This window comes from Phyllostomus discolor, chromosome 1 (assembly GCF_004126475.2).
Source record: "Phyllostomus discolor isolate MPI-MPIP mPhyDis1 chromosome 1, mPhyDis1.pri.v3, whole genome shotgun sequence".
NCBI classification, from domain to species: domain Eukaryota; kingdom Metazoa; phylum Chordata; class Mammalia; order Chiroptera; family Phyllostomidae; genus Phyllostomus; species Phyllostomus discolor.
In genome coordinates, this window is record NC_040903.2 from 13,303,803 (window position 1) to 13,331,322 (window position 27,520).

The window sequence follows — 27,520 nt, forward strand, 5'->3', positions numbered from 1 at the left end:
TTTCCAAGATTGGCCAAAATGTCTAACAGAGAACCGATTATTTTTAACATGTTGCAGTTTTATTAGACAGATGAATAGATTCCATATCTTTAAAAAACCTTAACATTTGCAGCCAATTTTTCAAGACATTAATTTCTAAACAGGAGATGAAAGGAAAAGAAATCAAAATGCTTAATAACATTTCCAACTTCTTAAAGGCTTGGAGGAACTCTAAACCTTTGGCAAAAGCTTTTGAAAAATTATTTTCAGACCAGTTTTCACTATTGAGGAAGATGGAGCATTTATCAAATATCTTTTAGCTTCAAGTTTCACAAAAGCTAGTTTGCTGACGGGGTAGATAATAAAATTGGAGATTTATGTTGCATTAACAGGTATGGTAAATCCTCATTATATCAAAACACAGGGGATAAATAAAGAAAAAAAAACAGACTGAATTAACTGACTTCGCATTATCAAAATAGTTATCAGAAAGTGTATAGAGTCTCCCAAGTTAGCTGAAGAAAATGCCATGTTTCTCATCAAATAATAATCCTGGTGAAAGGGGTTTGATGAAGAAGAAAACAAAATTAATAAGGAAATTATCATTTATTGTCTACAATATATCAAGTGCTATGGTTAATATTTTTATGTGTTATCTCACCAAAATGCTCTGCAAAGCTGGGTAACAACAAGGAATAGCCTAATAGAATTTGGATTCTTAGAACTTTTAGTCAACGTTCCCAAAGTAGAATAATTTTTAAAAGCCTACTCCTATGGCTAAGGAAACTGCATGTCAACTTTGGCAGTAAAAGACTTGTGCACAATGTCAGGTTAGCTACAGCCTGACTTCTTCAGAAATTCCAGGTATACTACAAATACTATAGATGAGATGAATGAATAATCCCATGCAGTGTCCAGAGTGAATGGCCTAGTTAGGTCCTCTAATAAAAGAATAAACTGGGGGTGGGGGTCCATAAAAAGATGTGAATGGGCAGAAAGAAATGCTGAAACACTGACAAAATCCAAAAACAAAAGGATATTTTTCTTTTGCCTTTAATATTGATTACACTCATTTAATCCAGTAGTCATTCAATAAGTTCCTATTACTGGGGGGTCACTCTTAGGGAGGAACCCAAACTACAGCATTCAATTTGCCAGAGTTATCACAGTAATGCTCAGACATGCTCCTCCTTAGTGTCAGAGGCTGGATAAACGTGAATAAATCCAGGTCAGTCTACTTAACAGGCCATATGCAAGTAGGAGCTAAGATGCAGGCAAACCCAATGGTAAGTCAGAAAACATCAGAACTATAGACCAAGGGTATATGTAACTACTTCTGATAAAACTGCCAGTTGCTAAACAGTGAGCTCAGAGCTCATCCTAAGATATATTCACTCCCACGAAATAGCTCTTTAAAAGGGCTTGAATAGAAAACTACTTAATTTTTTTCCAAAAAGAGTAACTATGAGAGATGACACAATTTTTTGTTCATTCAGAAGAAGCCAATCATTATCAGTGATGACGCGCTGTTCCTGGCTCCCAGGATGCATACTAACCAATGGCGGTGGGGGGCGGAGAGAAACGAAATGCCACCGCCATTGCGCCAGCACATCTGGTTTTGGTTTTGAGCACTGAGCCATATCATAATATCTAGATTTTCCCTGTTAATTAACATCCCATTATCACGTTTCCTGGCAGGAAACTGTATAGATTGCAAATGGAGTTGGACTTAGAAGTCCACAAGAAATTAGAGCAGTGACAGTTGAGATATTAAGTACTAAACCCTGGCTTGCACGGTTCCAACAGCACCTGAATTATTTCAAGCCTACGAGACCGAGAAAGGCAGAGGGTGAATTGGTTTTTGAGAAAAAAGAGTTCGGGTGGAAATCGGAGGGAAGTAGCAACTGAAACAATAGCAATATTCAACCACAATGAATGATTCTGGGTTAGTAATTACTAATCACTACTCTTCTCTGAACTCTCTTATTTGGTGCACTCAAGTTGATTTGGATAGGGGCTTGCAGAGGCATTACTGTGAGAACTTCATAGACTTTCCAAGCCATCCCCTTATGGAGCTCAACACAACAGCAATACAGACCACAAAATGATTTTCATTTTGTAAAATATTAATTATTATATAATTTTAATATTACTTTTATTTCCTTATGGAACCTCTGCTTTGTTGGTCTCCTAATTATATAACTGATCTGAACTAATGCAAAATCCAGCACTGCACCCCAAGCATCCCAAATATAATTTGCTACTTATTCATTCCCCTAAGAGTGTCTCAGAAATCTGAATGGAAATCACCTACCCCACCAACCTGGGAAGTCTCTTCTAGTTCCTTTAGCTGTTTTGTGAATGACTTTCCAAGCTCATCTAGCCAAATGAATCAAAAATCATTGCATGTGTCCCTGTGCCCAAGTTCATAAAAATAAACTTTGCAAAATGCATTTTGGCATAAGAAAGCAGATCATTTTTGAGGAAGGAAATCAATCAGAAAATCTTCCTGTGGGTAAACTCATTAAATAGTTCCGCTAAGCCTCCAAGACAGACTTCAAAATCTATATCATGACTTACAGGGCCCTTCAAAGATCGGGCTTTCATGAAGCCTTCCAGACTTATTTCTTGCAGCTCCACACTTCAGTATTCCAGCTAAATGACTAGCCGTTTCCCAGTCTACCTTGCTTCTCTTCCCCCAGAGACTTATTATGAGCTACCGCTTCTGACTAGAACAGCAATGTCCAAGAAAAATATAATTTGGTTTATGTAATTTAAAAAAATGTAGGAGCTCCATTTTAAAAGTAAAAAAGAGCCAGAAAATTAATTCTAACAATATATTTATTTAGCTCCATACATCTAAAATATTGTTTCAACTTGTCATTGATCTAAAATAAAGTATTGTACCCTCTTTTTTTGCACGGTCTTCAAAATCCAATCACACTTGCAGTGCATCTGAATTTGGAAGTAGCTGAATTAGCCACTTGGCGAATGGCTACCTTGTTGGACAGCAGAGGTTTAGAAAACCTTTGCCTTCCACCCCTCTTGGTTTCAGATCAATCTCACTCTCTTCAGGAATGACTTCCGTCATTCCCAGATCTGAGTGCCCACCACAAAGCCTTAGATGTATCTCCTACAATAGCACTTAACACACCCCACTGCCCATTTAGCTTTACCTCCCAGTAGACGTGAAGCTCCCTGGCTATAGCGGACCAGGTCTCACCTACTTTTGTATCCCAAGCACCTAGCAAATGTTTGTCACATAAAGAGACATGAGTTTGCACTTATGTTAAGGAGAAATAGCATAGGATTGTTGAAGTGGGCACTGGTTTAACAATAAATTCCAAATCTTTATACTAAGTTCTTACTACTTATAGGTCACTGTGTTAGTAAACAACCTCTAGGTCATAGTTCTCTTTTTTTCAATCTGCTTTTCAAAAACAGAAAAGCTCAATGTCAGAGTTCTCACAAATGCCTAGTTATTTTATAATAATTTAATATAAGCCAAGCTGACATTTGGACTACATAAGCCATCTTTCAAAGAGAATTGATACAAGATTGTCCTAATCAAAACATTAACTAAGGAATGGTCAACATTTGAGACACAAGGAGAAGGCAGGGTGACATCAGCTTCCAAACAGATGAATGACTTCAAGGGCGTTTGGGGGTTAGGCATCAGCTAGTGATCTATTTAGAAAGAACCAAACTAGCAAAGAGGCACCTCTTCCCTGCCTTGACTCTCGTTAAGTATCTGACCCTAAATTATCTTTGGAAGGAATAAAATAAGCATGTCTTTATCTATATTTATTTATGCAGCTTTGGTTGTGGTTATGTTTTATTTTTCCCAAATGAACAAATATATTAGGAAAGAATTAATCTCTCTCTTTAATGGCATATTTCTGGGGAGAAACATGAAAGATTTTATAAAATGTGAATTTGCAAACACTGAAATCACTATTTTTCCTACATGCTTATCCAACCTGATTCTCTTTTGTAAAGATTAACTGTAATGTGCCATATTAAAAGTCTTTATAAACTACATGGCACTCTATAAATGTGAGTTATTATAATTATTGAATAGGCTATTAATTAAAAATAGTAAAATTAGAAATATTGAATTTTTAATTTTCATTAGTCTTCTTAAGTGTTAACTAATGACACTCTGTCAGAGCTTAATATCACAGCTCATTTGAAAGTTGAGGAAAAAATGAGGTAAAGTGTTATAATTTGCAAAAGGCCCAGGATTTAGTCTTAGGTACATTCAAAGTTAAGCGAGTGACAACAAACACCCTAGACCTTTAGCCCAAGTATTCAATGACTTATCCCTTCTTTCCCCTTCAGTGCCTACAAGTAACAGACTCCTCGGGTAACCTTTTTCCTCCAGCCGATCACTGTGGGCCAGTGCTTGATTTTGACTTTATTAATCAGCTCTTTGCTGTGGGTTTTTCAAGACTTTGTTGATGGTAGTGGGTTTTCTTAAAGAACCATATACATCTAACTTTTAAAATCCCTTTCCCTAAGTCTTAGTATGCTTATATTCAAGATATGTCAACAGCCGATCTTCAGGGAAATGAGTCTCGGAAGCTAGCAGAATCAGGCAGTGGCTGCAGTGAACAATAGCAGTACCATTTCTAACTGATTAGCCATGGCTCCTTGGAGCACCCTGCTGGGAAACACCCAGGGCCTCTGTGGTGGCTCAGAAGTAGTGTGCCACAATCGATCAGGAATGTCACCATGGGCAGGTACTAGATGCCGACAACTGGAGTATCTCATATTTGCCTCCCAAGGTCTAGGTTGACAAGCATTGGGTGGGAGCCAGGTAAAGTCTACCCGTTAGCAAGCAGCTGCTGAAAAAGTACTGAACTACAGAGAAAAAAATTGGTTTTAATATCATCTGAATCTTTCCATCAAAGGGTCAGTATGGTCTATATGTCAAAGAAATGTAACACCCTGCTATAAGTGCTGCCAAAATACGTAATGGGTTATTGACAAGTAGTTCCTAAGAAATGTGATGCATCCACAGCTGCCTGGTTAGGTGTTGACCCAGCATAAGTAAGAAGTGATGACTTCCTTAGCAAATCTTCCTCTCCTGACTCCTTTAAATCTAACTTGGACCCAGTCTCTTCATGGGCAATTCAATCCTCACATCTGCCAAAAAGATGGAACAGTAATACCTGCTCATTTTCCACGCAAAGAAAAAAGCAGCTGAGAACAATAAGAAGAACGTATCTTTTGACCAGATGGAACCACTATCTGACTGAGTAACTCTCCATTCCTCCCATTTTTAAAAACAGTAATGAGCTTCAAAATGAATGAGAAACATACTGATTTCACATTTAGTTTTCTAATAGTCCATGTAAAGAGGGATTGGGGACACAACTGATGTTTTAATGTCAAAAGGGTGAATCTTGCATATTCTAACAAAGCCTTAGATTTAGTTTATTTTCTAATCTACGAGAGAGAGAGAGGGGGGGGGCAGAATAAAAGAAAAAGGAAACAAAAAAGAAACCCTCCTTTGAAATGAAAGTTAGCTCCAAGCTGCTTACAATTGCCTTCTGCCTCTGCCTCTCCCTCTGTTTGGCCCTTTCGGATTCCCGCTTCTCGTATTCTCTGCGGTATTCTTCCCTCTTCAGCCTTTCGTGCTGATATTCCTCGTAGCTGTCATACCTGAGAAACACAACTTCATCATTAAGTCAACCACCTCCAATGACACGAGCAAAATACATTATAAACTGGGGAGGGGCAGGGTTTTAGATGGCATCTTGTCGTGGGAAGGCCAGGATGAGAGGAGCCCAGGGAACGTGACATGCATCGTTACCTGGGCCTACGGCTGTAGGGTGATCTTGAACGTGATCTTGAGCACAAGGGGGAATTTCGGTGTGCACGGTGTCTGCAGTGGCTTGACTCATAGTAGTAGCAAGATCTAGGGGAGAGGAGAAAAACAGAAAGGCGTTTGCAACTACTACCACTTAACCCCCGTGGACTGGCACAACTGAACACCCCTGGAACACTGTATTACATAAACTGGCTTTTTCTTCCTGGAAACTAGTGAGATTTGCCCAGTGACAGTTTCTGATCATCTAGTCAGCTTAGAGGTCTGGGAGGGATGTGTTCTCTCCAGCGTCTCTTATTGATGTTAACGCCAAGCGCCAGTCTGGTACACTGTCAGCTTTATCTTGCATGGATCTCAACTATCCTGGCACAGGGCAGCTCTCCAGGTAATGGAAAAAGTTAGATGAGCAAGTTTCTTACAAATTGCTCTCTCTGTGATCTGACTGGCTCAAGGCACTCTGCTCAAGGCTGACAGATTTAAGAAAAGATGAGGAGCGATGTATGTGTGACAACAATCTCATTAGTTCCGTGGCACCCGGAATGCAGTTGTGAGGGGCTGGGCTGCCTGCGGGTTTGAATGTTTTCAGTTTGTTTGGTCTTTCTTTCTTTCTTTTCTTTTCCTTTTTTCTTTCTTTTTTCTTTTCTTTTTTTTTTTTTTTTTGACTTCCTGGAAATGCCTTATGCTCTGGGTGGGTTGTAACAAGGTTTACCTTGAAGAGGATCTACTGCCTGGGGACCTTGATCTTGACCTGGAATATGGTGATCGGGAACACGACCTGTGTCGAGAAAAGGACCTTGAACGAGAGCGCATCCTTTGGGGTCTTTGAGAAAATAAGGATTTGGGTGGTGACACAGAATCTCTACACGGCGAGTTAAAAGAAGAGCAGGAAGGGGACACATCGAACAATGAATAGGACTGCGTGCCGTCCCAAGGGTAGTTCAGTTTATCACTTTCATCTTCGCTGTCATCAAACAGGCCATCCATGGCTAATCCTGAATTGATAAACACAGGTAGTTTGGAGAATTGTTCGTTACTGAAATCACTGTCCCTCAGTTCACTGGTCTTGTCTGCTTCGTCGTCAAAAACAGCTTGACTGGGATGGCCGAAGTGCTTGTTCAGCTCGGCTCGGATTTCCTGGTCTTGGAGCTGTTTCCTGGTGCTACAGGGAGAGACCTGCTTGCTCACCTCTGGAGTCTCTCTCATGTAGCACTTGTCTGAATCCGTGGAGGAGCAAATCTGCCCCTGCCAACTGGAGGGAGCATCTTTATATTCTAGTTGTCTAGAGTCTTGGAGCTCCTGTGATAGATTAATGAGTATTTCCGTTTTGGAATTGACCGACTGGCAATAGTCATGGTCACCAAACAGCCGTAGACTGGGCCGTTTGGCCTTCCTTTCCTCGTGTCCACTGGGGAGCACTGAGGTCTTGCTGAGCTGTGCGTACAGCTCAGACTGCTCAGGCCCTTTCTTGGTGGAGTTGTTGCCTTGGGTACCAGGACACTCGCTGTACCGGGGCTTCTTTGATGGCGGAGGTACCACAGTCTTGCAAGAGGACTTCAGCTTTGGAGAAGCCCTGAAAGGGTTGTCTTGGTTGGCTTTGTGAGGAGGAGTCGTGGGTGGAGTTAGGCCTAAGGCAAAAAAACAAACAAAAAAAAGGAGATAGGAAAAGAAAGAGAGAAGAGACAACATTCTTAAATGCCAGGATACGTTTTTCTAATGTTTCCGAGATTTCAGACAATGGTTAAAACTGAGTGAAAAAGAAGGAAACTAAATGCATGACAACACCTGACAAAGTGACTCTCCGCCCCTAAGCCTCTGTCACCAAGAAAAGATCGATCAGCCACGCCAGGCAGCTGAGCGTGATATTTTGTATTTTGAACACCAGTGCTAACAAACCTACCTCTGAGAAAACATTAACACGCCCCTCCCGGCCTCCACGACACCAGGCATCACCAAAGGTCAGATTTTCAAGGGAACCATATCATCCGTGTTATGGAAAATGAATGCGGTGGGGCTCAAGGGCATCATAAAACGACTTTGGTAGCTTTAGTCTACAAAGAACGCTACTGAGAATACAAGTGGTCCAGGGTTTTTTGGTCCAATCAAGAAAATTTACCCTTGGAACCAAAGAATTAGGCAACTTCAAAAAAAAAAATAGATGGGATGATGGCAAATGTAGGGATGACATAAGAGCCGTTGGTACGAGTTCAGCAAAACAACGCTTGAATGCGGGGAACTAGACAACTCTACGACGTGATGGCTACGGTTTTGTCGCCACAGTTCATTAACTTAGTAAACCGTGGCTAATGTAGGTATAATACATTCTTGTAAGCATAACTAATACATTCTGTCTAAAATATGGTTCTGCGACAGGAACCAAAGTGAACAGTAACAGGGATTATTGCAGTGATGGGACCATTTCATTAGAGCACAACATTAGCGCAGGTTAGGAGGCCGAAGGATTGAAAGGAATCCAAGCTTCTGCAATTAATTTCAATTAAAAAAAAAGGAATAATGGGGAAAACCCATCCATTGTTGCCTCTGTGGATTTCTACAGAGGGGCAGAAAACGCCATCAGAAGTCACAGCGGGACAGTCTGTGAAGATGCCTCCGCGAAGCGTCAGCCCTGAGTAGGTGCGGCTCCTCCCCTTGGGCCGAGGACAAGTAACTGTGACATGGCTTCTGAGTCCGAGGGGCTTTGAAGAAGGGAAGGCTGGAGTTCAAATGACTTTATGCTTACAAGTGAACATTTTGGTTTATAATACACTTTCTATTTAGGAGGACGGGTGAATGCTATTCAGCAAAAAAAAGAACTTCAAGTCTGCTAACAAGCCTGGGGTTAGACTTCAGGCAACGGCACGTTTCAAGGAAAGGCAGAGAAATCCTACCTTGTTAGAAATGTATATAAATATATATTTGTCGAGAGAAAACCAAGTAGGTCACAGAAAGCCACATGAAATGTTGGTATGAACAGGAAGGCGCTGCTTCTCTCTCCTACTTGACAATAAAGAGATGGAGAAAAATTGGTATTTTTCCCTAAAATGAAATACGTTATGCCACTCTGGCCACTTTTATTATGCATGACTGATTTTCCCTTCATGAGGAAAGAAAAGAAAGAAAGATGCACAGTGGTTTGCCTTTGCAAATCCATCCCAGAAAAGTTCATAAAGACGGGGAAATGCAAACACGATGAGAAAAAAACATTGACTCTCAAAAAAGCCTCTTTAGTAGCAGCCTATGGCACGCCTACCCTTCTTTGCTAATAGATAATAAGGAGGTGACATAGTATTGAATGAGTCATCTGTGTCACTGAGGCAGACTCTCTTTGTCCCTCTTTCCTGGACAAATATGTCTTTTACTCAACATGTGGTCACTCTCTTCTTCTCTCTCTTTTTTCTTTTTTTTTTCTTGTTTTATTACCTTCTGCACTGCCAATATATACATACTGATTTCTACCACTATCTTCTATTACCATTACAACACATTCAAGCTAACGCCCAGCAAAGAAATGACAAGTTCTCAAAGATTTCTCATAGGAAGTAAAGATGCTCAAAGAAATGATGAGGAATAATCTCTTTGCCGAGTGAGTAAGTGTCAAATATTCCCAATAACAGAGCCCTCACGTCGGGGGAAATGACATCAACATCCTAAAACCTAGCTCTGTAAATCTTTTCATGACGCCCCAAAATAAGGTAATTTTTACTTTTCCAATAAGTTACTGCCAGGCTCAATCACTTGATACTTATTCGATATAGTTATATGGCTCTGTGTGTACATTAGATTCCGTGTATGAGTGAGATCACAGGGTATTTTTCTTTCACTGCCTGGCTTATTTCACTTAGCATAATGTTCTCCAGGTCCATCCACACTGTCATGACAGGTAAAGTTTTCTCCTTTCTTATAGCTGGGTAGTGTTCCATTGTGTCAATGTCCACAGAGGTCATGGACACGGACACCAGGGTGGTGATGGCTGTGTGGGGGGAGCGTGTATAAGGGGATGAAATGGTAACAGAAAAAACACAACAAAGATTAAATTTTAAAAAATTAAATATAGCTTATAGGGTCTTGCTTAGCTTTTCTGAATGTGAATTATCTCTTGTTTCTTCAAGTAGATCATAAACTCTTAGTGGGATGTTGTTTGGTCTTGTTTTTGAAAAAACTTTGTACTCATTTTTGTTTTTATTTTTCCAGGTCCTCCTTCATTACTTGATATCACATTTCAGTGGCCCAAGGATCCTTTGGGAAGCTGGTTAAACATTTTTTAAATTATTTATCTATCTATCTATCTATCTATCTATCATCTATTTATTTATTTTTAGAGAGGGGGAGAAAGAGAAGGAGAGAAATGAAATATCAGTCTGTTGCTTCTCATCTAAACCCTGACTGGGGACAGAACCTACAACCCAGACATGTGCCCCAACTGGGAATCGAACCGGCAACCTTTCACTTTGACCGACAGCACTCCAACCAACTGAGCCACAGCAGTCAGGGCTGGTTAAACATCTTTAGTAAGATGATTCACGGAGCTCCTGTGAAGAGCCACTGTCCTACAGATCCCATGTGGCACGTTGCCTTCTACTCGGGTATATGTGTTTTGACAGACATTGTAGACTTATGAAAAGAAACCCTAAACTTCAGAAACACCAAATTAGGCCACTATTAAAGAGAGACTAGTTCTATAAATAACTTAGCTATCTAGGGATTTTAAATATAGAAATTCTTTTCAGTCTCGAACATGTGAAACCCTTGTCCTAGTACCTAAGCTCATTATCACTTAAATAACTGATTCTCAAGTTGCTCTTGGGACTGACGGCACCTCGATTGTAGTTTCTTTGAGTTAAAAACAGAGCCTTCCACCTCCTTCACATATCGGGCAGCCTGCGGCAATGAACAGACAGTCACTGCACTCCTACTATGTGCCAGATGCCACCCACGCCAGCGGCTGGAGTTGCAGGGATTCAGCCCCAGGGAGTTCACAGTTCTTTTTAAATTAAGAGACGAGCCTTTAACATTTGAAGTAAGTGTATTTTCTTACACATATGCTTAAGATGTACAGATGCTCTCGGAGATAACCAAATATACCCAGGGAGTGAAATTATCAAGGCAATAAATTTCTGTCAGCACTACTTGTTAAAACAAATCAAGAATTCTTGCTTAGTGGATGGAAGTTACTTTAGCATTACTGAGTAGGTGGGTCTGGGGAAATAATTCAGATAACTCCCTAAACTTTTTTACTGTTTACTGAAACATCTTTAATCAGACAGTACCTTCAAGCAAGACTGAGAAATCTCAAGAATCGCAAGACCTCGAACCACCAGTGCCTAATTGAAAATCTATTTCCAGAGATAGTTGAGACCCAAAGCAAAACAGCGATGTAAGAAGCATTTTCTTTTCTTTTAACACTGTCAAACTTTTAAGAGCTGCCAATGGGACGGGGACCCCTGGCTGCACCCGAACTAATTGGATTTCTCTAACCCCATCTCTCCTACCCAGATTTCTTCCCCCTGCGGTAGGAAGACAGTCAATACCAATTCCGTCATGCCGCTACCTTTGCTCATCCTCCCACGAATCGCCAGGCCCTCGATTCCATCCCGCAAGCCTGAACCAACAGTGCTAATGCCGCCCATCACCTCCGGATTATTTCCTGCGTGTTGATTTTCTGGGGAATGTGTACATTTTGGTGTTGACAGTACAAGGTATATTCCATGCTCTCTCTTGAACTTAGCAGGTTTTGACAGATTTATGGGAGGACAGATGGCCATTACGGGCTGAAGGCTGACAAGAGGCAGTTCAGAGCATTGTTAACACACTTGCACAAACTCTCAGCAGTGCAGCTCTGTGCAGAATGTAATTCAGACTATAGCTTTTTTATTGCTGCCTATTTTCTTTTGTCAAAAGAGCCTGCTGTGCAGAGCAACAAATGGCTGCTATTACCCAGAATGTAATGGGTGTCAGACAAATCACGTAACACAAACAATCAAGAGTATGTAGGTCATATTTCAACAGAGCACAACCTTAGCAATATTTATGATTACTGCATTGAAATGTGCTCTATAATAAACAAGTACCTCTACATCACTCACACTTATGCACTTCTGCACAGCAAATCTGGGAGAAGTGGTGCACACTCTACAGTCATCTTTTTAAACAGCCCTTTTATTTTTTTTTAAAAAAAAGTCAGAGACAAGTTTTGTTTTGTTTTGTTTTTTCATTATGTGCGTGCTATAAAACGATTTTCTTGGAGAAGTTCTCTTTTGGGTTTCTCTGTTTAATTGGATGGCTCTGGGAAATGGTGAGTCCTTTGCTCTGTCTTCTGTGCTCCACTCTCCACCCACTGACTTCAGGAGGATCTTTACTTTAATAGTTTCTAACATTTTACAGAACCTCCTGCCAAATCTGTGACTTGCTTTGGAGTTTCCTTGACAGTGAGATTTTTCTTCTGTTACATGCCAATTCAGATGTTGCTTAAGGAAAAACAGCAAGAGGATGAGTTTATAACATGTTTAAAAACTCACCGGCAAAGGAAGACTGGGCCAAGAGAAGGGTGTGACTTGTCCTACTCGCAGATTTTTGGCCCCAAGAACTCGGAGGAGGCGTCAAGAGGGCATAGGAAGAAGGGCTGATACTCAGCATGAGCAGCTACACCAGTTACTAGAGTATTTCGTGGATCAAAGCTCCCCTACTGCCCTCAGCCCACCCTCAGCTTCCCCAGGACTCAGAGTGGCTCCACGGAGCCAGCAACCAAAGCGTTAATAGTTGTCATGGAGGGGCCTCCCACACCTATCTGTGGCCAAGAGACCCTCTGCCTCTATTACTTTTTAAGTATTTCGATGGCACCTTTGATTATAAAGAACAAACTGGCCTTGCAGAAAAGCCTCAGAACATTCCTGTGACATGTGACTAATTCCCCAACTCTCGCTCCAGGAAGATGAAGATCTTATCAAGTGGCCCTCGCGCACTCTCGCACACAGCCGGGGCTGGAAAGGGGAGTGGGCTGAGGGCGAGCAGGACCTGGCTTTCCAGGTGGCTACCCCCAAAGCCTCCCAAGCTCATACAGGAGAGTACATTGCTTTGTTATTCTTGGCTTGAAAAAAAAAGATACCGAACAGTACCATTTCCAGAGAAGAAAACTGAGAAACAAAGGAATGACCTTTCCCCATGTTGGGTCAAGAAGAATGAGACTACAAACAGAAAAATGAAGGACACGCTTGAAGCATGGCAGAAATCCATGGCAGTACGAGGCACCAGCCACTGCAGCACGCCGCTGCAAAGAGCATTCGCTGGGTCTCTCCCCCTCGCCTTCTTCGGGCACAAGAATGGGTTATGTGACCTGTCAAAATCACTTTCCAGTTCTCTGCCGCTGGGGTTTTCCTTTGAAAACTACTGACTGCTGCTCATATTCTGCTTTGCTCCAGTTCCCCGAAGAGGAGGCACACGCAAAAGAAGTAGATACCAAAAGGGTTGAGCAGATGCATTCTGTTTGTCAATGTTCCATCGAGCACAATGAACTTTTAAATGGGAAGTCCAAGAAAGAAAATATAAAACTCCACATAAAGAAGATTGAGAAGTTACAAATTGATTGGCTAATGAGTGTTTGTTTTTTTAAATACACATTCATGGATGCTCACTTGGAATGACTGCCCATTTAAATCAAGGGAAAACATTCAGTGAAAAACAAATGACACAGAATCCCGTGTCCACTACCATCACGGCCATGACGGGGAGGGGGATATATCAGGGCTATAGACCTAGTGTGTCACAGTGATGAGACTGTTGATTATTCTGCTTTTCTCATTTCCCTAAAATTAGTTACATTGCTTTTTATCACTTTGAGAGTACTAACAATAAAAATAATCTGCATATCCCTAGCCATATATACATGCATATACATATCCATGAAATGCGGGGGTCAGTCACTGGTCCCTAACCAAATGTCTTCATGTCTTCTGGTGCAAACCATCCTCTTATTCAGCTGACATTGCTTTGCCATTCCCATTTGGGAAACAAAAAGTCTCGCGCTCTGAAAAATCTCCATATGCAATAGATTGGAACGCCTTCTGCCAAAAGAGCATTCTCCTTCCTCTCATCTTGCTTTACTAACAGCTATTTTGAAATCAAATTAGTTTTTACACCTGTAAAAGAGAAGTGTTTTTTTACCAGCCAGAATGAGCTAGTTTGGGACAATCACGAAGTCAGAGCAGCTGGCAATCCCTAATAAAGCAAACTTCCTATCTCATCCCTCCTGTCTCCCAAAGACACTGCAGATGGGACAGAGGGATCATTCTGGAGGTCTTAGAATTTTGTTGACTCTTTATATTTCCACTTAAGTGTTTGGAAAAATTTCAAGAACATGTGTGAGAGTAAAGAAAAGCAAGACCCCAGAAAGGCCTGGGCAACAGCTAGATACTATTCTTTGGCCACGACCAAACAGAGTAAGTGTGTGTACATCAAGGATCCACAAACCAACAGCGTGAACCCTACCCCGTCCACCACCACCCTGCTGCACTTGTGGCAGACATCACTAATTGATCATGACATTCCTACTGAGCACAGACTTGGCCTTCAGAACTCTTCTTGACACAATGCTCCTGGCAGCCGATACCAGTCAATGACACTCCACAAGTGAAATGAAACCTGTTTAACATAACAGATGCCTACTGCTATCTTTAAATTTCAGGCTTTAGGAAAGAAACAAAATGTCCAGCCAGACAGACCTGCTTTGAACCCAGGGTTCACCACAGAGCTAAAATCAACATACAACTTTTTTCTTAACAATGGAATGGGCAGGGAGTCAGAAAAGTGAGGTGCTATTAGGGAGTGCCTAACCTCCAAAATCTGTAGTAATCGCAGATGGAGCTGTTGCAGAAGGAATATCAAAGGGGAGATTTTTCTGCCCTTATTTGGTGAATCTCACACCCACACCCACACCAAAAAGAGTGTATGTTCAATTTCATGGAGAATTCAGGGAACTTTGCCACACACACACACACACACACACACAAGAATATATAATTTCATATATGAGACTGCCAAAGAGGAGATAACATTAATTTAATGAAAGGGAACAGGTAAAGATAATCAAAAGCTGAGAAGATGAACAACAAGGTGCAATGACCTTAGTAGGTAAAGTTAACATAGAAGTAGTAGTTGAAAAGCTATTATTTATTAAACACATATATGCTGATACTGGACTGAGACTTTCTCATGTTTTACCTCATTTAATCCTCATGGTGACTCAAGAAACTGCAGATGTGGCTATTACCTTTATTTGATGCATAAGGACCCTGAGTCTCACTGAAGTTTATTAAGTTGGCCAAAAGCCAGACAACTAGGTAGGGGTAGACCAGAACTTGAACTTAGACTAGTCCAGTATCCCAGCCAAGGTTCCTCACAACTTCACTAAGCTATGCTGTCTGTTTTTTAAAATTCACAATAAATTACTTTTATTTGGAGTGCTGCTGCTTATAAAGTGTATTGGCTCAAGTTAAACCACACAAAATTGCCATTTTTGTATGTCCAGAATGGCTGAATGCTGATGATTTTATGTTTCAACCTATAATTTAGTCCTTTGAGTCAAACAATAATTGCATTTGGGAATTGTAAGTAGGGTTTTAGAATTGAGGAATCTGAGACCCAGATGAGATTAAGGATATTGAGAAGGAGCCCCAGAAAGAAAGAGATGAAGGAGGGAAAGTATTTGTGTTACCTTGCATAGTTCTCTACCGATTGCACTGCCCACGCCAAATTCCTTCTCACCTAAACTTCTCACCTAAACTTCTCTTGGATTTCCTGCTTCCTTGCTCCTGCTCCAGCAATACCTTCTCCCCTTCCCACCCGTACACTTCAAAACCTGATGCCCGTGTTTTTCTCTCCTAAGGCTCCCCACCTTACCCTGTGGAGAACCCAATTTCTTCCAAACTCTTTTCTGTGGATCACCTCACTCACTCACTCACTCACTCACTGCAGGATGGTATTTGTCTTAATGTTTCTTTCAGTCCTGAACTGTCTTCATATTTTTTTTCAATCTTCTGCAATCATTGTACAGAACTTGAAGCCTTGTTACAGGTTCCCTTTGATAACTTCTTTCCTCCCTTTGGTGATTCTCTGAGGCATAATTAGTGTCTACTATGCAACGCATTTGACTCAAGATTTCCAGAGGAAATGGAGATCATAAGCATCACACATTTCAAACCCTTGTAATATTTCTACGAAAAAAGCAAAATAAAACTCTCCTCCCCCCTCCTCCTCCTCCAGGCACCGCCCTCCAGGCAACTTCCAAACTTCGCCCAGCTTTCTGGCGCATCCTCCAAGTTTCTCCTCTTCCCCTGCTTCCCGATAGCTTCCAATTCCTTCTCTTCTTCCAGGCAACGGGGCCCTGCCTCAGTTTCTCTCATTTGCAGCTTCACACTTACAACCACCTTGCTCAGCAAACTCAAAACCAGCCTACATGCCAACATTCTTATCAGGTAACCAAATGTCATAAACAATAAATAATATTTTCCCTTTGTACTTCTTACGGAAAGTGTTCTTTTCTCCCAACAGCCTACAAGACCACATATTAAACACAGTATCATTTACTTAGCAGCTACTATAGGCCAAGTACTATGCTCCACAGATTAATCTCTATGCCTGACTCTTGTTGCACTCTATCCAGCAAGACCTAGCATTTTGCAAGAATGGGTAATGTGAAAAATATGTTGTTCAATTGTTTTCCATTGTACCAAATAATCTTTTAAAGCACCAAGAAAAAAGGATTTAAACTAGTAAGGTGAGTTCTGGTTCTCTGACAGAAATAAATCTGTATATATGTTTAAAGATTATAAGTATTTTTAAAGGATTTTCTATAAATCTTTACTTGCCTTTCAATAGTGTAGACCACTACTTATCAAAATTATAACTAAATTATTGAAAATGATGTATTATCAATAAAAGAACTATTAAAACTTCTGGCAAAAATATATCAAAGTAAGTCTTTTTTATAACAACATAATCTCATTAAGAAATGACATGCAATTTAAATGATGTGTTCATACACACAAATTAACAAAACATTTTAAAAATGAAGACACCCAATGGTAGCAAGGATGAAATAAAGCAAGTATATCCACAGAGTACTAATAGGACTATCAATGGAAATGCCCCTTTTGGAAAGCAGTGTGGCAATATGCATCACAAAACCCCCAAGATATGAATGACCTTATATTCAGTATGAATAACTACTAGAAATTTATTTTGAGAAAAATAATAAAAAATTTTATGAATGAAGATTTCCACTGCAATGCTATTTCAAATTGGTAACAACCTAAACATGTAACAGTAGGAGTATGAATAAGTAAATTTAGAAATACCTACTCAAACTAAGGTTACACAGTATTCTAAAAGCCTAATAATAAAGGGCTGTGATAATACAAATTCCTTTTTAAAATGTTAATGGAAAAGTCTGGATGTAAAATATTATATATATATATATATATATGTACAAAATGATCACAGATATATTAAAATATCTATAGAAAACAATGGTGTAAATATCTTTGCATCTTAGGACTCTGAATAACTTTTCTACCAGCCTGTATTAGTGACATTTTCATAGGAAACTTCATTATTTATAATCAGAACAATAAAAAGTGCTTCTTTAAAACAAAGCTTCATTTTACCATATCCCATGGAAGCTTTCTCAGTCCTCTCTAACCTGACTAATACAACAGTGACTGACCAATACAACATTCTGAACATTCCTAGTTAATACATTCCTTTCGGTGAGCTTGTTCCTCCTATAAGTCACAGTAGGGCATTTTCCCAAACCAGTCAACAGCCATTATACTGGAACTAAAATTATGTAAGAGAATAAAATATTATGTAAATTAATAAAAGTGTCAGTGAGGCAAATGTCGTTTCAATAAAAGAACCCGATAAGAACTAAAAGAAGGGCTGACAATTTGGTTGCAGATGAGTGCTGATAGAAAACGCTGAGGAAACATGGGAATTACGGTGTAATTTCCACAAAAATCACAAAACTCTAGGATGATCCTGTACTCAGACTACCACACAAATGTCTTTAAAACTTTCCTTTCAAAGAACGAGAAACAAAAAGTGGGGCCTTCTATAATGCAGTCAGTGAAGTTCGTGCCGAAAAAGATGAATGAATCCCAGTCAGCACACTTAAGCTCCAAGTAAAGATCTGTCTTTTACCAAAAATGTTATATTTTAATGTGTGTTTAGGTTTTAAGCAAAAGTAAAATGACAAAATAGTATATACTTACATCAGCTTTTTAGATAAACCCACCAAATACTCATTCTCATTGGTCAGGTGTGACGGTCTCTACTACACATACCATATACACCCACAAGTAACTTATGATCATATATGTAAATGGTAATTTATTTAAATTATGTATGTGCTTATAAGCAAATATATATGTGTATGCATATATATGCACATAAAGATATATGGACATATATGTATGTATATGAGTCTACACACACACACATAAAACATATATAAATACCATGACATTACCTACTCTACTGCTTTACCAAATCATGCAATCATGCAATAGACCTTTCATAAGAAGGTAATTTAGCAAACTCAAAGTGTGAAATTAAACTCGGTGACAATGACCATGGTGCATGCAGGCACCACGGTTCTGGTTGAAAGCATCTTGCTTAACTTACTGTTCCTTTACCCTTATCGGCCATGGCCAGAGCCAAGGAACTTCTTGTTCAGACATCCTAAGATTCACTTTCTGCTGGGGTTCAAGGACCTAAACTTAGTGCACTTGTGCAAAGACACCATTTACAACCAACTCAGAAGCCGGCTTTGGAACTCTGCTTTAATAAGTTTCTGAGGTCAGTCCAAGTTTTTAGTGCTCCTTCCTCTTCAGTATGTGAAGTCAAGACTGGCTAAATGAGTTCAGAAGTCCAAATGGTGAAGAAAATAGCTCTTCTTTAAAATAGATATAAGAACGTGTATTGGTGAATGGGCATATTTTCATTTTTCTCCTTGGCTGAAAAGATATTAAAATGGTAACATACAGAGGAGAGCATGACACTGTTAGGTACACTGGACAGTGAGAAAACATCCCAAGGGAAACATCGGGGGGAGTGCACCTGGCTGCAAACCGCTGCTCCTGGCTTTCTAGCTCTTGATCTTGGGCACTTTACTTAACATCTCTGAACCATATTTCCTCATCTTAAGAATGAGAGAACCACCGCCATCCTTACGAGATTTTGGGAAATTAGCCCAAACCACACACATGCCTGGCACACTTATTGAGTGAGGGATCAGTAAATGTTTGTTTCTCTACCTCCTCAAGTTTTGGTGTCTTAATCTAAACTAGGGGTATTTGAGGATCCACAACAGTAACACATACACGGTGGGGCAAAACTAGGTTTACAGTTGTTTGTATGGAAAATAACATAATAATTAATAAACAATATAAGAATAAACTCTGCTTCACATTCTTACAACTGTAAACCTACTTTTGCTCTGCCTTGTACACATCAGAGACTCTGCCTTAAGTCTGATCCGTAATAAATGTCTTCTCATTAAAAAAAATAAACAACTAGAAATACAAATAGATAAGTTCATATCCAATGTTGCTTGTTCTCCATTAATTTCATTAATCACATAAGGGAAACACTCTACTATGTAATACATATTTCACACACACATACACACAATTCCCAGTGAAATATAAGGCTCACCTGCAGTTCCAGAGAGTTCCACACTTAAGGTTCGTTCAATAGTCTTGTTCTCAAATGGGGAACCCTTGGGGTCACTGGAAGATATGGCACATTTATAAAAACAAACTGAAATGGAGTTGCTGTAGCCAAATGTATTAGAACCCCCTTCCCTTTCTGAAAATGGTTACGTTTCTTAATACTTACTTTGGTGACTCTGGGGTCAGAGGAAGAGATAAAGTTGTTGGTTTGGCTAAAGGGAAAAAAAGGAAACTAATTATGAAATATTGAGTGTTTGTTTTAGATTTGTTTTCTTTCTACAACAGTCAGGTTGGAAACTGGAAAATGGAAAACAAAAGTAAGGAAATCTCTAAATATTGGCTCAAAGTCAGACAACAGTCCATTATGCTCAAAAAAATTCCAAACAACATTTGCATCAGGAAACTATCGTTCAAAAAGAATACAAAAATAGAAATTTAAAAAAAATGTAGCCTCCCCATTAAGGATGCAAAATTTGCATCATACCATCAGAGAGAAATAATGTTTTCTATTTTAATTTGGAATACAGTACATGGTTTGTTTAGACAAGAAAAGAGCAGAGCAACTACAAGACAACAGAACGTTATGAATATTCAGTTGATTTCTCCCTTAAAATGCATAATTTTATATCTAGCTTGAGACTAGGTATTTGTATGAGGCCAAAGCTCACACAATAACCATCCCACTCACTGAAAATTCATTGTGAGATGTGGCAAGTTGTGCACATTGACCCAGGCAGTTGGGAAAGGGTTCAGATCCCCAGATTGAACAGACAAGTAAAGTAAGGTATTATGTTTGTCAGCCGAGAGACCCATGGATTTTCAAAGAGAGCTCATCTACTTCCTTTTATGCTTCCTAAAGTTTACCTCCTACAGAAGGCATTTCCCAATTACGAAGGGTGTAGTAAGAATCTTCTTCTTACTCCAAAATTCCTATTGCTTCTCTTCACCAGTCTTGTATTTTCATCAGAAGGAGAGGAAAACATGATGGAAAGTGCCCTTGGGATACATATCTATGTATTATGTATACATACTTATCTACAAAGATATATTTATACATATGTCAATTTTTTTTCTTAGTAAAATAACTGCTTTCAAAAGGTCAAGAGACAGTCATGTGTGCAATGAAAACTATGGAACTGAAATCAAAAAGGTCTTTAAAATACACTTCCTTATTTTATGGGCGAAACCCCTGAGAATAATCTTTGGAGATGCTAAATCATATTGCCAGAGCCATAAGACTAGCTACTGGCAGAGTTGGTCCAGAATGTTTCCTTTCTCCTTATTATCAAAAGGAACTGCAACCAATAGATACTAAAGTAAATGAATCAACCCCAGTAATGAAGGTTTTTTGAAATGTAAAAATATTATTTATATCCAAATTAAGCTGAAATTAGGTATTTTACTTGGATAAATAGTATTTACATATTTAATTTGTAGATTTAGATTTAGTTTTTAAACAATGGGATGGTTTATCATCTCTCCAATGTGTATTCAGAAATTCAGAGCTCATGCTGTCTTCTCCAAATTAGAAACATTGATTGATTGGCTTTTTCATATATATAGACAAATGAATGCATCTTACATTATTTTTTTACTATGTCTGTTATAATGAGTCTTTCAAAAAGAGCACCTTATGAAAAAACTTTACCCAATTTTATCGTGCTCAATTAATAATTAAGATAATGTATACAGGTTCTATAGAAATGTTACCAGTTATGAACCATGTCCTATTTCACAACATAAATGTACATTGAATATCAGTCACTAGAATTCCAGTTTTCAAGGTGTACAGTAGGCTATCTAGAGTGCTGAACGTAAGACTTCCAAAATTCTGATATTTGGGTACAGGTAAGGCCAAGGGCAATGGAAAAAGAGGGGTGGGCAGTAGCCATATTTAATGGGACCAAAAGTACACAGGAAATGAGGGCCGTAGGAAGGGCATAGCTCAAACCATATACAGATTCTGATCTTCCAGCCTGCCAAGGCTCACAAAAGCTACCACTAAAGGAACACTGATTTGAGTCACTCAGAGTTTAATTCACATTGTTATAACGACTAGGAGACCAGAGACTCTATGATCCCTGAGGGCAGGAAGTAATCTTTTGTTTTTTGTAGATCATGATATTTTTGATGAACGAACACATTAACAAATGAATGAGTAAGTGAGTAAGTGGGACAACAAGCTGTGCCGAAGACCAGACCATTATCCAAGGAACTTAAAAGAAGCTGACCCCATAATGTTACAAAAAGCACACAGGCAGTTCAGGGAGAAAAAAAATTACAATACATTAAGAAAGGTAACCTCAGGAGATCCTCTCAGTTAGCATCTCCAATAGGTGATATATTTTTTTCATTTTCAAATTTTGAATAATAATTTAAATAATCCCTGAAGCTGAGCATTTATTTCCTGTTGGCTATTAACAGCCAATCGTGTTTATTTTCTTTTAGGCCTTTAATAACTACAAGAATATTCTTGTTATATATATATATATATATATATATATATATATATATATATTTGTCAGAAAGGTTTATTCTGGGGTAAGTTTTTATGCTTTACCACAGACATACGACATATACCTTTAAAAGAAAAAGCATGTCTCCTCTTCTAAAGAATATTCCTTCCAATTGAATTCCTCATGGCCATCATTTGTAACAGTTTACATTCATGTTTGGTGGTAAGCAAATTTAAAAAGTGAAAAAAAAAAGAATCTCAAAATCCAAAAGGACCCATTAAAGTTGTTTTAAAAATCTTTTAAAAGGCCTCTGGGCCACTGGGTTCACCGACTACGAGGCTTCGTGGGGCTCACAACGTCACACTCAGCTCCAGAAAATGTTCCGTGACTAGCAGGAGGTGGAGAGTGAGCCCAGCCGGCTTCCCTTCACCTGTGGCCTCCAACAGCCAGGAGTCCCACCCCCACCTTGCCATCTGCCCTCCCCGCGCCCCCACCCCCGCCCCCAGCACGGCTGGCTCTGCTCTGGGGAAAACTCTTCCAGAGAGTGAGTGAGGGGCCCCATCAGGGCTAAACAAGCTAAGAGAATTGAGCTTGTTTTGGTAAACACGTTTCTATTTCCCTGAACGGACAGAAAGGCACAGGTAACCTAACTGGGAGCCGATTTAAAACGGGAAAGGAAAGCTCCTGGAAGCTCTGGGCTTATGGTGAGGTGGGGATGAGAGGGGGGATTCACGACACTGGGAAGGAGAACATTTCTGAAAAGCAGCAGCAACAGCATACCTTTGCAAAATAATCATGGTTCAAAACATGGATGAGGGGCTACCGCTCTGCAGCTGCACAGGGACGTTGGGGAACAAAAGGAAAAAAAAGGTGGGTGTTTATAAATGCTCTGTGGGAACACGCCTACTTCCACTACCGGGGCAAAGGTCAAGCGCACTTGGAAACTGGAATATGTTAAAGCAACAGTAACTTTCAGTAAGTTCTTTTTAGGCCTCTCACATTGGACTATTTTGAGAGAAGGAGCCAAAAGCAAAGGAAATGATCTCTCTGCCAAGAGAGGTTTTCCCCAAATCACCCTGATCTGCCTCAGAAGTGTCAGCCTTCTAGTAACATACAGGGATAAAAAAAATATCAACTTAGATGTTTTGTTTAATCCAGGCAGCGTTTTTTTTTTTTTAAGATAGACCACAAATTTAAAACATTCTAGGAATTCCCGAATCCTTATTTACAAAATAAAATCTAAATCTATGAGCCTAACATGTACTCTTTAAAAAGGGGGGGTGCACTTAATCACAAGACGCTGCATATTTGTTATTTCCAGTTCCTTAACGTATATACACAGCAAATCAAAAATGCCTTACTTGGTCCATCATTGAAAGAGGGGAAAACGATAGCTCTGGAATGAATTGCCTAGCCCAGCTTGCTGAGAACTTCAGTTTTCTCAGCATTTCCGAGTTCGTGTAAACGCTCTCTGAGGTTACCATGCTCCCCACTTGGTCACCCCCCACCATCCGGCTAATGTTTCAGGTGCCATTTGGTGGTTGTGAGTCGGGCTGCATATCAGCTAAATAGGATATGTTCAACCTGTGTCCAAGCAAGGGCTTTTCCCCCATCTACAATGAAGTGCTGAATTCCCTTTCCAGAGAGACACCAGGGGAACGGAAGCCCGAAGTGTGGGCATCGGCAGCCCGGTGTCTGCGGCCCTTGCCTTCAGCGCCCTGGCCCACCGAGCGCGCTTTGGCGCCCAGCCTACCTTGTAAATGCTGGGACTGCGGTTGTGTGTGGGACTTCTTTTTGGAGGTGCATTTGTCTCTGCTGCTGTTCCTGGTCTCTGCGGGTTTGGTGTGAGGAGGGTCATCGTTTGTGGTCAGATACTTGAGAAGCTCCGAGCAGGGACGTCTTTGTGGCTTTTGCTGTTGACAAATGCTCTTCGCTTTATTGCTCCATGAATTCTCGGTCTTAAAAACAAGGCATAAAGAAAGCTAAAATTAGTGAACTGAACCTTAGCAGAATGGATATAGGTTTTCTGAAGAGATGAGATTTTCAATGAAGTGTTCAGTCTAAGTGTACTAGATCTATGAGCTGTGAATAATTGTTTGCAGAACAAGGGAAGAAAATTACATTTAAAATTCCTAAATGACATTTATGCAGCTTTTTATTTCATTTCTCCTACATTGCAATGTTCTTACTCAGCAACATGTAACTAACAAGACCCTATAGCGCCTTTACTGTGAACAAAAAAAAAAATAAGCTGGTTTAAACCTTAATTTGCTACTGATTGCTAGAGCCCAGTATTCACAATTCTCTTAAGTACCCCTTAACGCTCCCTTTTCACTCACAGTGAATGGCAAGACAAACATTGTTTAATACAGCCCGCTAACCGAATTATGTCATTGCCAGCATTCCATCCAATTAATGGCAGAGATAGATCTTTGGCGGTGATTCTGGAGCAATCTTTCTCAGGTTAGACAGCTGGCGAAATGGCAATCCTGCATCTTAAAGTCACTTATAGATAATGCCAGCCTACCAGCCAAGTAAAGTGAAGCCCGCATTGCCGCACGCATTAACAAAGTGGGCAAGGAGTAACAGACGGTGGACCTTCCCTTCCAATTGTCCAAAGACAAATGAACTCTTCCTAGTTTAAATGAGCAAGCGTGCTGCTTTTGAAAACTCATTTCAAAATTGGTTTTACCATCCTGAAGCAGCTGCAGGGTCCCAGTGGAATGAACACATATAAATAAAACTACAATTTGTTTTATAGCTTCAAGCAAAAACCCTTTGTTACATTCCCTCCTGTATTAAGAAGTTTACTTTTGTACCTTAACGACTGCAGGGTTTGTTCTGATCCTGTGATTATGGTTTGCATGGTTCTGGGCACTGAGACCACTGCATTCATTATAACTTAGCTGAGTGTTGGCTGGTGCCAGTAAGAGCTTCTTGAGCTAGAAAAATAACAAAGAAGGGGAAAGGCAAGAAAATGATGAGTCTTCTAAGAATTCGAGTAAGTTATTAATATTTTAACCTTAAAATCAATTAATTACAACTATAAAAAGTAATTCTATCACTCTGTAATTACTACACACCTTACCACAAAGGCACTCACAAAAATGTATTTTTAATAAGTAAGAAAAAGTTTGGCATCACACCACCAACTGTGAAAGGATCTCCTTTTCCTACAGTTGAGACTTAGCATTACTACCTAAATTTTTCTTTTACATAAAAGAAAGCAAAAGGATCTTCTTAAAAGGATTTCCAAATCACTACTAGGGGAGAAAAACTGCCTTGCTCAGTGAGGACTTGGGGAGTGAGGATGGAATACATGGACATTTCCCCTCAGTAACCCAGATCAATCAAGTGGCAATAAAGGAAAGATGCTATGACGTTTTGCATCTAGTTGCACAGTCAAGTACGCCACTTCAGTGATTCAAAGAACATTTGGATAAAAGAGTGGCTATCACTGAAGAAGATCTGTGAGCAGACAGAGTCCAGAGATGTGGGTTCTGGTTCGGGCAAAGCAGTGACTGTCTCTTGACCTGTGCTTCTTTGGTTGAGTTGAGGGCCTTCCAGGACCTCCCTGCTTGGGCCAGTAGTATGACTCTAGGTCAGCAACGTGTCCCAGCTGGACCAATTGTGTGAATGAAAATCATCTGGTATCAATGTTAAAAAAAAAAAAACAGAGTCCCAGACAGCAAAGCCAACAATACTGGAAAGTGGAGAAATGGGGGAATAAATAACAATCACTTATGAGATATTTTCTCCTGGACTAGAATTCTCAGAAGGCCAGAAATTCAAATAGGGTCTCCATCTGTTTACATGGAGTGCTTTTTACATTTAAAAATTTAGAAATGAGAAGAAACAACCTCTAAGTGGCACATCAAAGCACATTAGTAAACTTGGGAGGATGGCATTCTGTAATTTACATAGTATGTTCTTGCATCAGATTTATAGCAAATGACAAATGGTTACCATAGATGAGAAGGTAAACCTGTGTCTCCGAACTAATAAAATTCTGGTCAAGCACTGCACTGAAAAGAAAATTCACCCTTTATTCCCAACGAATTCACTCTTCGTCGCCTACCATAAATTTTTGTAACTCTGGTTGCAAATGCACTATTGTTTTTCAATCTTCATAAGAATTATGGATGCAAAAACCTTAAGATATCACAAACCCCTTGATATACCTTCTATTTCTAGAATTTTATGCATAAGAATAGAACTACAAATATGTCAATTATAATACAATTTATGATAGTAAAAAGTAGGGGGAAAAGACTAAATATCTAAAACTCCATAGGGATTGCTTAATAAATCAGGACATCTTCAAATAATAAAATACTATACAACCATTAAAAATAATGAGCACATTCAAAATTCACAACCTTGTTGATGATATATCTTAACAAAAGAAGAGATTGCAATCATTTGCATATTATAAGTTATTAGAAATTACAGGTGAATTTTTTAAGCTATTTTTTTTGGTTGTCCACACTTTCTAAATTTCTACCATGAACATAAATAATACTAAGAAATAAACACACACTCATAGACACAATAGTTCTAAAAACACAGTAGGATAACATGAAGGCTGTCTCATCAATAGTATTAAACACAAAATCAGAGAATATGCGACTCTGGGAGTGCTTGGGGATTCTTTCAGCATCAGTCTCAGTTAAAAACCCGGGCCTTAGTGTTACTACATCATACCCATGCGGCGGGTAGCCAGAGGTAACTCCAATTCCTGTTAAACAGTAGGAAGGGTTCTTACTAGAGACGGCTCTTCGGCCTCCTGAGGCGGAGGGGTGCCGTCAGGCATGGAGGAAGGACTGGCCTCATTCTCGGTGGTCACATCTCCATCTGTCAGCGCATCAAATGAGGGCAATCCGTCTTCATCCACAGGGAGGCTGTCCAGTGTCTCTGTGAGGACTGCTAGCAAGTTCGCCTCATTCTCTTCATCTATCTTCTGCAAAAACAGAAAAACAGAAGAAGATGTGAGTTGACACTGGGAGACGGCTAACACTATTAGTAGCGTAGATGGGACATGTTTAGCCAAATGAGTAAACGATACATGAAATTTGAATGTCCATGCCAGCACACAAAGATCGTGTCTCCCTCAAACTCCGAATTCAGTTTTGGTCTGAAACACACAATTAATTAATACCTCTACGGTACCAATTTCTGAGTGTCCAGCTGTCCAATTTAGCAGTGTATTATGGCAGTGCTTAATATGGCTGTATATAATTCTGTCTTGTCCACAGTCATTTTCCTCATGTCTACGTCTTGTTTCCCAAACTAAGAGATAATTCAGAGAGTCACAGGGCCTGAGAGAATTTTAACCATCATCCACTTCATATTCACGTACACGTTTCAATCTCCACAGCCTACCTGCCGAAATGTGTACAACACCATAAACATCACCAGAAACCAAAACTATACCAAGAGAAACCATACACGTTCATGATTTCAATTATGATGACATCACTGAATCCTTCATATTTTACATATTTTTTTCACTAACATGTGTCCCAACTTTA

General features: G+C 39.7%; 1 protein-coding gene across 6 annotated transcripts in view; it reads right to left on the bottom strand.

Moving 5' to 3' along the window:
- The window catches only part of PPARGC1A (PPARG coactivator 1 alpha), a 632,304-nt gene that overhangs the window by 14,331 nt on the left and 590,453 nt on the right, over positions 1 to 27,520 (bottom strand). For all 6 annotated transcript variants that reach the window (XM_028505630.2, XM_028505627.2, XM_028505626.2 and 3 more), the window contains 8 exons: positions 26,755 to 26,949; positions 24,809 to 24,931; positions 23,743 to 23,947; positions 19,700 to 19,745; positions 19,517 to 19,590; positions 6,522 to 7,437; positions 5,798 to 5,902; positions 5,526 to 5,646 (listed from right to left, as the gene is read on the bottom strand). In XM_028505630.2, the coding sequence (XP_028361431.1) occupies positions 5,526 to 5,646; positions 5,798 to 5,902; positions 6,522 to 7,437; positions 19,517 to 19,590; positions 19,700 to 19,745; positions 23,743 to 23,947; positions 24,809 to 24,931; positions 26,755 to 26,949 (1,785 nt within the window). The remainder of the gene's footprint in view (positions 1 to 5,525; positions 5,647 to 5,797; positions 5,903 to 6,521; positions 7,438 to 19,516; positions 19,591 to 19,699; positions 19,746 to 23,742; positions 23,948 to 24,808; positions 24,932 to 26,754; positions 26,950 to 27,520) is intronic.